General features: G+C 35.3%; 2 protein-coding genes across 2 annotated transcripts in view; one reads left to right on the top strand and one right to left on the bottom strand.

The window, feature by feature from the left end:
- The window catches only part of LOC126778940 (enhancer of rudimentary homolog), a 238,256-nt gene that overhangs the window by 218,923 nt on the left and 5,553 nt on the right, over positions 1–13,780 (bottom strand). The window lies entirely within an intron of this gene.
- LOC126778805 (zinc finger protein 37-like) lies at positions 57–12,409 on the top strand. Its single transcript, XM_050502489.1, has 6 exons — positions 57–1,799; positions 3,003–3,297; positions 4,414–4,588; positions 5,114–5,266; positions 6,600–6,698; positions 7,248–12,409. The coding sequence occupies exons 1-6, from the start codon at positions 206–208 to the stop codon at positions 7,482–7,484; spliced, it is 2,553 nt and encodes an 850-aa protein (XP_050358446.1). The 5' UTR covers positions 57–205; the 3' UTR covers positions 7,485–12,409.

Raw genomic sequence — 13,780 nt, 5'->3', positions numbered from 1 at the left:
TTATGCGCTTATACACAGCAGCCTCTTTATATTGTTCGGGTAATAATATACGATAGCACAGGCGTTCCCACATCAAAAATCATTTTATCGGTTCGAGTGTACATGAGAATGTCAAAATGGACATCGGAGATTGTGTTTATGTAGTGTTTTTGTGTCGATCTAATTACTTTAAACTAAAACAAGCCGATTAAGTGAGTTTATAACAATGTTGCATAATACAGGACAGTTTGGAAGCGATGTGCCAATGAATGTTAACGCTCAAACAAACATGACATCGATGAACGATAGAATGAACGTTGATAATAATATAAATAATTTGGGTAAAATCGCCCATCCTTCGCCTCAGCCGACTTCGCACTTTAATTTACCGGATTATGGAACTTATGGTTTAAATATGAACACTAATTTGAGTCACTTTCAAAATTTTCACCCGATTGGCTTCCAACCGAGTAACGTAGCTCCTAATCCGATGCATAACAGTTGGCAAACGAGCATGTTGCCAATGAATCTAAACATGCACAATGACCAGCATAGCATGCTCGGCTATCAATATGGTAAGCCAGATCCTTATAACGAACACAAAGAGCACAGTGTCAATAAGCCCTTAAACATACCACAGGTCCAAACTAAGGCCTTTCACAAACAAATGGGCATGGATAGTAACAATTATCCATACTATAAACCTAATTTTAGACAATATACAGATTACAGTTTACATATGAACCCTAAATCCAAACCAGAAGTGCACAAACAAATGGATCATTATTCTCACATAGAAAAAGAGAGACTCGTATCCCCGCGGCCAACTTACTACGAACAAAATATAGATTTAAGCAACAAACCTCAGAAAATGCTGAACATCTTTTCAAATCCGTATCAAAGTCCTGAAATAAATCTACCGTCTAATAAGCATGAAAACGGAGGGAACGTAGACAACCTTGATCTAAGTGCAAAATTACAGAAATACCCAAATGTTGCACAGAAACCTGTAAATACGTATGAGGAACCGGTAGATGTTATCCCTCATAAGACAGCAGAACCTACTTTCTCAGACAATCTTAATATTCCTAAACCACAAAACCTTGAAACCAATTTGAGTACAAGTTACCCATACATAAGTTCAGATATAGGCAAAGGATTTTTAAAAGACCAAGATTCGAGGCGGCGCAGCTTGGAGAATACCGTTAAAATGATTGAAAATATACTGTCACATTCATCAAATTCAAGAAAAAGCGATTACATTAGCCAGGACAGCCATTCAGATGACCCAGATATTACAGACAAGAATAAATCTAATTTAAAGGGATCAGATGTGTCGGTATCCAACAGTAGTCAAGTATTAAACAGTCAATCAAATTCACCATCACCATCAAATTACTCTAATGACGAATCAAGTCAAGAAAGCACAAATGTTAGTAACGATAAAATTGATGCTGAAGACGAGAATGTCACCAAAAATGATACAAATGTGGAAACCATCACTTCTGACAATGGCAACAATGAAACTAATAAGACTAAAACTAATAAGGATAGTCAGAGTGCCAGCGATGCAGAATCATCGGACAGTGAAGATGTTAAACCTCCTTTGATGACGGACAATAATGCGAACAAAGAACATGAAATAATAATAGATAACTCGATTGTTATAAAAGTCGAAGTCGTACCGAGTATCATTGACATGGAACACTTGAATCCGTTTCACAGAGACATATTCGGTATACAAAATGAAGATGTGGCGAATAATGATATAATAGATTCTGAAAATAGCATTAATGTGGCCAAAGAAGTTATAAGGAATGGTGAGATTATTAAATTAACTTGTATTCTATCTAGGTAGGGTTTTATGCAAGCCTGGCTCGGTAGGTACTATCCACTCATCAGATATACAATCACTAAGCAGCAATATTTAGTACTGTTGCATTCTGATGTGTAGGATAAGTGAGCGATTGTATCTACAGGCACGAGGGACATAACATCTTAATTCTTAAATTGGTGATGCTAAGTCTATGGTGATGATTACCATCGGGTGATTTGCACATTCACTTCGTACCAACATAAAAAAAGTCTTACTTATCATACCCCATGCCCCTTTCTTCGTCTAAACTATTACTATAAAGATGATGAGCTTATTCGAACAGGCATATCTCAGGATGTCCTAGTCTGATTCGAATTAAATCATTTAGCATTCGATAGCCCATTTATTAAGAAAGGTTATCAATACAGTCTGTTAAATAATAAGCTGTGAGCAGTATTCATAAAATGATACGATTCTCAAATTGTGCATCATTGTTTCATGATATGGAAACGAACTTGTGAACAAATATTTAATAAGAAATACATAATATACTAACAGAGAATATAAACTTTTAATTCTTTTTACTCGTCCACTATGAATGCTTTATTTTTTAATTGATTTTTTAATGTACATTGTTAATGTGTAATTATTTATTGATTTTGTATAATATTATTCTCTACTTTCATTGTTGTTAATTAAAAATATATATTATTAATGTTGGCAGGAATATTCGAGGCAATAAATAAATTTAAAAAAAAAAAAACTTAAAACTGTTATATTCTCACCAGACTAATAATAATAATAATAATAATATCCTGGGACATTTTTCGCACACGGCCATCTGATCCCAAATTAAGCTTGTACAAAGCTTGTGCTATGGAAACCAGACAACTGATATACTACATATACTACTTTTCTTTTTGTAAATACATACTTATATAGATAATTACACCCAGACTCAGGACAAACAGACATGTTCATGCACACAAATGTCTGTCCTGGGTGGGAATCGAACCCACAACCTTCGGCGTGAAAGGCAAGTGTTCTACCAACCACGCCAACCGGCTCAAGACTATGAGAGTGTTTGAATAGATTATCTATGTTTGCGGCGCACATTCATAATATCTCCTGTGTAGTTGTCTGATCTCAATTTAGATCGGAACCGGCCAAAAAGACATCATAATAATACTTTCCTATATAATTGCAGGTGCATCGGTAAAAGGTGCCTTTTTTGAATGTCCACATTGCAACTTGTACTTCAATCATCCGAAGCGATTCCTGATCCACACTAAATGGCACTCCTTCGGCCTGACCAATGAGAAGAGACTGGAACTTCAGAAAGAGAAGGAGATGAGACGGAACATGAGGAAGGAGGCGAGGGTGGTTGAACGAATGAACCAGAGCGAGGTGACCGATGTGAACACGCCAGGGCGGAAGTTCGGCTGTAAGGACTGTGATAAAGTGTTCAACGCTAAGGCTAGCCTGAAGAATCATAAGCAAAGGTTAGTTTCTGTAATTTATTATTAACTAGCCGTCGACCTGACCCAATTACAAACATAAGAGTTCGTATATTTATATTTTAAAAAATTAAAATAACATTCTTATGTATCGCTAGTATTCCCCTGCGTGTTAGGGGACAGCGTGTATTAGGTAAAAAAAAAAAACATATGTTCGTCCTTGAGGTGACATGACATGACATGCTTCATATCAAATTTTATCAAAATCGGTTTAGTTGTTTAGACTTGAAAGCGTAACAAATAAAGTATAAACTTTCACATTTATAATATTAGTATAGGCACAATAATTAAACGCATTATTTGGACCTTAGTTAATATAACCATAAGGAATTTATGTATCGTATAATATGGCAAACATACGATTTTGTTCCTTATGTACATAGCATTAAGGCGTAATATTACATATACATATAATGTTTTCATAATATTTACTGTTGTGTGGAGACAAACTCGTCCTAAACAACAGCACAAAGCAAACAAGTAATATTATTTTATTACGTCATCATATAACTGAATTTTATTAGCGTCTTATATAAAACATAAGCCCATATGGACCAGTGGTAAGAACGCGTGAATCTTAACCTATGATGGTGGGTTCAAACCCGGGCAAGCACCACTGAGTTTTCAAGTGCTTAATTTGTTATTATAATTTAACTCGTTCTTTACGGTGAAGGAATACATCGTGAGGAAACCTGCATGTGTCTAATTTCACTGAAATTCTGCCACATGTGTATTCCACCGACCCGCATTGGAACAGCGTGGTGGAATAAGCTCCATACCTTCTCCTCAAAAAGGGATAGGAGGCTTAAGCCCTGCAGTGGGACATTCACAGGCTGTTACTATATAAAACATAACACGCGGATTTAAGATGGATTTTTTGATTGATGATCAAAATAAATTGCATATTAATATATTTTTAATATTAATGTAACTTCATTATAATATTAACTAATATTATAATTACGCTTACAAGTCTTAATTGCTCAACCGATTATGATGCAATTTTGCATAAACGTTGTTCAGGGGTACAAGAAAAACCCACAAAGCCACATAGTTCAGCAGTGGAATATGTACAGTGATTTATTTGACTCATATTTCCAGGTATCATCCGACTCGGTCTCGTGACTGTAAGATCTGCGGGAAGACCCTCACGGGCTGGATGGCGCTGCGGGCTCACCTCGCGACACACACCAGCGACTCCGGCTACCAGTGCAGCGACTGCCCCAAGAGATTCAAGCACCCCCATTCGCTGGCCAAGCACAGAGATACACACTTGGTGAGATTTTTGTTGTTCTTGGAGATAATATTGATGAGTACGTCTTGAGCAGAGGCGACAATGGTGGTCTGCCATGGTTAACTACGTCAGATAGAGAATACTGCACAACTGTGTGCGTTAATAGAAGTGCACTCCTTATTCCTAACTCTCATAATCCGATGGGACGGCAAGCAGACGGGACTACTGTTTTCCAGAATTCGGGTACAATAAATTAATAGATAATTGTAATATGATTCAGAAATATGACTTAGCATTCACAGGTTAGTGCTCAAAATGATTATTGTAAAGGTACTTACTATACAAACTTGCGAATAAATTATTTTGTTATTGATTTTGATACGAATAATGCGTAAAATGGAACGTCTGCAAATGGCGATTTTTTTGAGACCAAACCGGGCCCCCTTCGATCGGGGGCGCTGAGCACTTGCCCAGCGTGCCCAATGAAAAGATCCAACCAGACCCTGGTCGGAGTAGACTACAGAGATATAGCCTCACGCTCGAGCTAACGCGCCGTCGGTCCCGCAGGAGAAGACGCACGGCTGCCAGCAGTGCCCCAAGAAGTTCGGGTCGCGCGCGCTGCTCAACGTGCACATGAAGACGCACGAGCGCGTGCTGCGCGGCGCCACGTTCCGCTGCACGTACTGCGGGAAGGGCTTCTTCGAGGCCTACAGCCTGCAGGTACGCGATGCCTAGTGGCCTCTATTCTAGTTCATTTATTTTAGTTGCGGAGATTACAGCGTTCGAACAGAATGAACCTTTTTCGGCTTAATTAATATAATAATAATAATATCCGGGAACATTTTTCACACACGGCTATCTGATCCCAGATTAAACCTGGACAGAGCTTGTGCCATGGAAACCAGACAGCTGATATACTACATATACTATTTTTCTTTTGTAAATACATACTTTACTGGTGGTAGGGCTTTGTGCGAGCTCGTCTGGGTAGGTACCACCCACTCATCAGATATTCTAACGCAAAACAGCAATACTTGATATTGTTGTGTTCCGGTTTGAAGGGTGAGTGAACCAGTGTAATTACAGGCACAAGGGACATAAAATCTTAGTTCCCAAGGTTGGTGGCGCATTGGATATGTAAGCGATGGTTGACATTTCTTACAATGCCAATGTCTAAGAGCGTTGGTGACCACTTACCATCAGGTGGCCCATATGCTCGTCCGCCTTCCAATTCTATATATAAGAAAAAAAAAAACATACTTATATAGATAATTACACCAAGACTCAGGACAAACGGACATGTGCATGCACAAAAATGTCTATCCTGGGTGGGAATTGAACCCACAACCTTCGACGTGAAAGGCAAGTATCTACCAACCATGCCAACCGGCTCGTCAAATTATATGATATCAGTATATATACATTACATAAATACATGTACATACTAAACTAATATACTTATAAACTTATATTGGAAGTTTAGTAAAGTAGCAGCCTGTACATATGCTACTGCTGGGCTAAGGCCAGCGTAGCTTACTTCAACATGCTGCTCGAGTGCGGGTTGGATGAAAACACGTGCAGGTTTCCTCACGATGTCTTCCCACATCGCCATGCACGAAATGAATTATAAACAAAAATTACGCAAGTGAAACACATTCAGTGATGCTTGCCCGGGGTTCAATTTGAACTATCGGTTAAGTAAAACTATTGAGGTGAACGAGTCAGATGATACATAATCCGCTTTGAAACTCCTTAAGAGGAAAGCAATTCAACTCTTGTGACATTTATGACCACTTACTTTTAATATGTATTCATATAACAGCTGTGGCGTAGCTATCATAGAATGGGGCACCAGGGTCCCCAATGGTGAGGGGGCCTCTAGTGGTAACATATGAAATAAATTATATTCCAATACAAGCAATACCAATTTTTAAATATTTTTGTGTACCTACCAACTTCATGATCTATACGAATAAATGGACCAATCGCTGCCCCGGGGCCTTTATCCGCGTACCTAAGCTACTGTATATAAATAATACTTATTCCTTTACAGGTCCATGAGCGCACACACCGCAACGAGAGGCCGTTCCTCTGCGAGATATGTAACACGAGCTTCGGCACCAACTCCAGTCTGAAGAGGCATTTGAAAGTTGTAAGTGACCATGACAGATCAAATATAATCAAAGTATACTTTATTCAAGTGGTTTTACAAAATTTAAAGCTAGAACCGGTTTGGAATGTAGATTCTTGGAACCGGCAAGGAACTCGGTGGTTACTCATTTTCGACAATCAAGTTACATTGATGATACAATTGAATTATTTGTTCTTAAGGAATTACTAACGTTTATGTGTATATACATACCCCTCCAATTAAGCGTACAGCCTGTGTTAAGAGGGGGGATGACAGTAGGCCAAGTGGCTACGGCACGGGCTTTTACATCCTGTCATATTTATTTAATTTTGGCTGTTTCCTTGGTGGCTCAATAAGGTCGCCGCCCTCGAGGTCATCGTGTCAAGCCTCTGGAACTAGTGCCTATAATTTTAGTGAGTGAGCTATTGTAACTATAGGCACAAAGGACATAACATCTTAGTTCCCAATGTTAGTTAATATTTCTTAAACTGCCAATGTCTATGGGCGTTGGTGACCGCTTACCATCAAGCGTCCCATATGCTTAATGACAAAAACTTTCTAAATTTCCAGTCGCACAGCACATCGAAGCCATTCGAATGCTCGACGTGCCACCGTTCCTTCATATCGGAAGCGATCCGCGACCGGCACTCGCTGAGGAACCACGGGAACCCGGAGGACTTCAAGTTCCTCTGCAAGCAGTGCCCGTGCAAGTACCTCAAGCTGAAGGATCTCAGGAAGCACATGTACAAGGCGCACCCCAAGGGGAAGAGGAAGAAAAAAGTCCAATCGGACAGCGACTACGCGTAAACAGAGACTTTGTACGTTATTTTATTTCGATCATGAGTTAAACGTATATGACGAAGGCGTTTCACATTTTTTTTGTTCAGATTCAATTATATAAGTTTGTCCGGAAGGTTTTTTCTAATTATTACTAGCCAGAGTGACTTTTAAGTGTCACGTGACACGTGGGGTACATATGTATTGACAGTCGATTACAATGGGAGGAGTGGGGATAAATAAACACAGTTGATCTTGAATTGTAATGACGTGATTGGTCGAGATATTTAGTAGTATGTATTCATTTTTTTTTTCGCTGGAAAAACGCATTTACGCGTTTCCCCCACATGAGGTGGGGGGGTATGTGGGACTCGCCGGCACTGAAGGCGCTGGAATACCCACTTAAAAATCAGCGGTACCCACTCCGTCTTGTCGAAGGGTCGTCACGGGATCGCTTGCGCATCCTACCGTGACGCACCGACGGTTGGCCCGCTCAAGCGGGCCTCCTTTCCTAGGGGGAGTGTTTATTCATAGTGGATTCGCGAAATTACTTATTTATTTGTAAAAGCACACTTATAACATACATATAAAACATTGAAAAAAATAATTTATAAAACAATAATAGTATATCTAATATGCGTGTCAATTACAAGTGTACATAGCACTTCCAGATTCATCTAATCAAATTCAAATTAAAAGTAACAAAAAACATTAGTATTTTTTAAAAATTTTGTTTAATATGTTATAAAGTTGTTATCAGAACTTTGGAAATAAAACTAAAGTGGATGTAAGTTGGTTTTATGGGATATATATAAAAAAAATCATACTCGTGCTATTAAATTGTAGTATTGAGAAATGAATTTGAACAGATTTGGAAGGATTTCAATCATCTCTCTTATCTTTGATCATGTTACAAATCTATGTTTGTCTATGGTCTCTGGTCTTTAACATACATATGTAAGAACGTCAATGAAGCAATAGTCGTATGTAACATAATAAATATCTATTAAAATTAAAAGTTCAATATTAGTGAGAACGATCCGGACATGCTTTTCTTGTTTTGAGTTATAAAATAGAGAGAATCTTATCAGAATTGATTCAGTAAATAATTTATAGTGAATTAACAAATTTTCAACTATGTCTAAGTGTATCTATTTGTTTCTTATTAGAACCTAAATCGAATAATCGCCTAATTTTTTAGTTGTTAAATTCGAATTTCGAATAGATGACGTCACTTCCAAACCAATATGGCCGACGATGGCTGTATAGCTTTGTAAATTAAATGTCCGATATTAAAGTTATAAATAACATATCAATAATTATTATAAAATGTTAAATTATTTGAAAATTTAATATTTAACATTCTTATCTACAATAGAAAGTTATTTCAATATTTTCTAAATTAATTCTGTGCTGTGGTACTATAAGGGTCATTATCAAGTAAAGGGTTGTTGATATAGGCCCTTTTGGTTATGAGAATAAAGCTTGATTGATAATAAATTTAATTACAATCGGTTCTGTGGTTTAGCCGTGAAGGCGGAACACAGATAGTTACTTTTGCATTTATAATATTATTATTGGTATCAGGCTTATGATGTTTAAGGACAAATAAGTTATGGCATAATGTGCTTCAAATTCTACTTAATTTTTTTTTTAATAAAATATGTAGGCGGATAGTGCCACCTGATGGTAAGTGGTCACTACAGCCCATGGACAATGTCGCTGTAAGAAGTGTTAACCATTACTTATATGGTCAATGCGCCATCTTGGGATTTAAGATGTTATATCCTGTACACAGGCTCACCCTTCAAACCGAAACGCAATAATGCTAAGTATGGCTATTTGGTGGTAGAATATCTGATATAATGTTGGTACCAACCCAAACAGGCTTGCACAAATCCCTACCACCAAGTAAAGCACTCTTTTAGCACCGTGCCACAGAATTATTATGTAATAATTAAAAATTATAAAGTTTTAAAAATGTCTTAAACGATTGCAAAAAAATCGAAGTAGGATTATAATATAAGTATTAAATAAGACGTAATGTAGCGCTTTTTTTTTTAAATTTCATCCGAATCGGTTTTTTTATTATAATCTGTGCCAATAATGGAAATTTACAAATGGCGGTCGATTTCATACGAGAACATTCATATAATCTTGTGTTGTGAAAAGTTTAAATTCGCATTACGCTGTTAAATGTTTTCTATTATTGGCACACCGTTATAGTAAACTGTTATCTGATCGCCCATTGGTCGCTTGTTACGTCATCAGCTGAAATCGACCAGTGAGCGTTGAGATTAAAGTGAATTAGTTATTTTGTCTAACATTTCAGTTTTTTTCATTATTGTCCATTGCACTTGATTAAAATTATTAAAGTAACAGCGTAAGCCTCCCACTGCTGGGCAATAGTCTCCTCTAATCAGACTACGGATTTTATTAATTACTCCCATTCTCAAGACGTTCTCGACGGAAACCCTCCGGAATTGAATGTCTGGTGACGGGATTATCATTTAAAATTGGGTTTTATTAACTATTGGATTTTTTTTATCTAATTCATGAATATTCTTTATAATATAATTACGAAATAAATTTGCCCCCCCCCCCCCCCCATCCTCTAGAACTTGTTAGAAATCAGTACAATACTTGGCGATGTTGTAAGTACTTATATTTTTAATCTTAATTTGTATAACTTTACATATGTAAGTTGTTGATGTAAGATAGTGCACATACATTGAATTTATTTATAAAAAAAAGTTGATAAATATAAGTTTACTGTAAACTATTTGTAAATAATTTCAACTTTAGTTCGAACGAAATTACTGTTTTCCGCCAGTTTATTACTTTAATATTAATATATATTATATACTATATATAACAATTTCTATATATTAATAGGTTTTTCTTCAAAATGAAGGATTTCCTCAGTGCTAACGTACTGCGTAAAAGGAACCCGTATGCGAGTTTTCGTGCTGCTAACCGCAGAAGTTTGGACTGGGTGTTGATGTTTCAGTCAGTTCTTTTAATCGTTGTATAACAAAGTTAAATTAAATGTAAAGCAGCCATTGATATTTAGATTCAGATTCTACCGGAAACAACTGATATGAAACTCATTGAAAACTCTTATGTAATCATCTAAAATATTCGTGTAAGAATCGCTCGATCTATTCATTGACAAATGTAGAAAAGTTTGGAGAACAGATCCATGAATTTAATGGCTCACCCAAGAAACTGGATGCTTTTTAATGTAAATAAAATTAATTTTACATTAATAACAAATGGCAATTGATGCTAAGTGGTCACCGTATAGACCATTGTTACCATTCCTTGTCAATGCGAAACCAACTCACCTTTAAAACCGGAACACAACAGGTATTGTTGTTTGGCGGTCGAATATGTGATCAGTGGGTGGTACCTACACAGACGGGCGTGCAAACACATGTCAGATATATCAGATATTCTACCGCAAAACAGCAGTACTCGGTATTGTGTTCCGGTTTGAAGGGTAAGCCAGTGTAATTACAGGCACAAGAAACTTAACATCTTAGTTTTCAAGGTTGGTATTGCATTGGCGATGTAAGCGATGGTTAAAATTTCTTACAATGCCAATGTCTATGGGCATTGGTGACCAGTTACCATCAGGTGTCATCGCCTACCTATTCTATATAAGAAAAGTACATTTGAGAGTTCTATAAACTTTTTCCATCTATTAATTCATCAGCTAATGTTAAATATTCGCTTATGGACTTGGACAACATCTGTTTATGCTCAATAAATCCAACGATTTGTTTCTTCTGAGTCGCGGTTTCTCATTTGCGACTTGTCCACATACATTATCCCTTCCCATTACCCTTTCTCTATGGAGTTATGTACATAGCATGGAAAATTAATAAAATCCTTCGGAAATGGATTGGGTAACATGTTCGGTTGATTATCAAAAAGCGATTGTAATTGGGCGACGTTTTCATTGTCGACAATGAAATGGTTTTGTCAATTCCGCAGTGATATTGACGATCGCATCAATTGTCAATATATCTAAGGTATAGTGTTTCAGCCTATACCGAACACACCATCTGCCCTTCGTTTTTAATATCATGTTATTGATATGCGACAATCTATTTTATTTTCGATGCTGGTAACATTTTTTTTGTCTTATTATATTTAAGTTTATTAAAACGTTCTTTTCAATATTTTATTTTACTTAATCTGTTGCTAAACTGTTATTATCAAGCAAATGAGCTGGAATTTTTATGCCATTGCTTGTGACTATTGTGAGCTTGTGACTATCCCTGTAATATATGAATGTCACACTGCCGGACTAAGGGCTCTTCTCCTTTTTTTTCTTAGAAGAATTTTTTTAGCTAATTCCTATCACGCTACTCCATGCCGGTTGGTGGAAATATAATATATTAAATTTGTTTCGTATTGAATCGAATTAAATAATAAACTAGCAACATTGTAATTTTGGCACTGGGCCTTCCCTAGATTATAATTCGGGCAACAACAATAAATCAATTTATTTATGATATTGTTATAACATTTATTATATATAAAACAGACAGAATACAGTATTAAAAATGTTTTCTTTAACAAATTATCACAAAATATTGTTTATTATTATAATAAGATTAGAAAATTGTCTCAACGGGACAGATTGTTAAAAGACAAAGACACTAATGGGATATTAAAAAAAAAAAAACTCTTAGATCTGTTTCTAGTTTAAAATAATTTTAAGCTATAGAAAGATAATTAATATTGTAATATATTTTGTTTTACTCGACAGGGCGCTAGTTTTTTTTTTTTTTTTTGTTATTTAAAAGTATATATTGTATATACAACCTGCTTTTTTTTATCTTAGCAACATAAAAATATTATGAAATTCATTACATACTTTGTAGAAAATGTAAACAAATGAATAACAATGCAATATTAAATTTTCGTTTTTATATATTTTTTTTACTTTAATGACTTTATCACTGTTTACATTTTCAGCAAGTTGTAATCGATATATATATATAGTATTATGTTTGTATATCATTATTTAAAAAGAAAACACATTTGAAATTATTAAAGGAACCAAATTATGTCTTAAATAATATATAAATCTAGAATTTAGTTTCGTTTAAAAACTAGATAGTGCACTTTTATTTATAAGATTTTGAATTGTGTGTTGTATGGAATAGTTTATTGTAAAGTTAGTTCTTAGGTAATAAGATTTTACCAAAATTGTAAAATGTTGTCTCTCACAGAAATAAATATTTCAAATTTAATTCTTAGGTAGTGTTTTATTTACGAGTACAATATAATAATAATGTCCTCTGAACTGATTTCGGCCAAGGATATCTCAAGATAAGCCAACTGCCCAGGACACGTGCAAGGTGCACTCTCTATTCCCTCACTCTCATAGTCCGATGGGAAGGACACGACCGGAAAGAGTTCAGGCGGAGTACCAACGGCTTTACGTGCTTATAATATAATTTAGTAGATTTTTTAAAGAAATTATTTGTATATTTAACTGCCTCTTGTGTGTAGGGGGTTCTCTTATAAAAGTGGAGATTCTAGATCGGAGAATATTTTTTTTTATTTGAAACCTCTCCGCCGTCGCTCTCTACTTTAATGTGTGCGTGGTCCTTATATATCATTACTATAATAACAATATACATTTATCTTATTAACGAAGCTGTTTTTATTTATTATACTCCATAATATTGTAATTTATTAAAACATATATCTCTATTTGTTTGAATATTTTAAATATTATTATTATTATTTTATTTTCATTTTTTATTCAATATGAAATATTTTCCTTTTCTTGAATTTAACAAAAAAAAAAAAACCTCACTATTGAGCGTGTTATAAAATTGTATTAACTTTTATTATTTAAGTAATTTTATCTTCTTTTACCTTTTACTGCACTGAATGTAACGTTTGTGTTTGCAGCATATGTACAAGGCGTAGACTGAAAAGCAGCCTAGCTGAGACTACGACCTTTTCACCAAATTATGAAATATGATATTGTTAATTCTTTTTTTATGGTTTTGTACCTTAATTTTTTTTGTCTTTGTTTCTTTTTGGTGAATAAAGTTATTTTATTATTATTATTATTATTATTATAATGGGATTTCTTTTATTTAAAATTATTTGAGTAATCATCTAGAGGTGCAATTGTTATTATATTTTAATGTCTAGAATAAATGCTCAATACCGGTTCGCAATTCGATGAGTGTTACAATACCAAGTCTCGGCTGTACTCATAGTGTCGGATTGCTATCCTATGTGTAATAGCTTATTCCAATATCAGGATTAAAGATTAAATTAAAATAAAAGGA

This window comes from Nymphalis io, chromosome 27, assembly GCF_905147045.1.
Source record: "Nymphalis io chromosome 27, ilAglIoxx1.1, whole genome shotgun sequence".
In the NCBI taxonomy this organism is placed as follows: domain Eukaryota; kingdom Metazoa; phylum Arthropoda; class Insecta; order Lepidoptera; family Nymphalidae; genus Nymphalis; species Nymphalis io.
The sequence above is the reverse complement of the archived record's forward strand: the minus strand, read 5'-3'. Positions and strand labels throughout refer to the sequence as shown.

Coding starts and splice junctions, on each gene's coding strand:
- LOC126778805 (XM_050502489.1), top strand. CDS start 206: ATGTTGCATAATACAGGACAGTTTGGAAGCGATGTGCCAATGAATGTT. Junction 3,298..4,413: donor CTGAAGAATCATAAGCAAAG/GTTAGTTTCTGT, acceptor TCATATTTCCAG/GTATCATCCGACTCGGTCTC. Junction 6,699..7,247: donor TGAAGAGGCATTTGAAAGTT/GTAAGTGACCAT, acceptor CTAAATTTCCAG/TCGCACAGCACATCGAAGCC.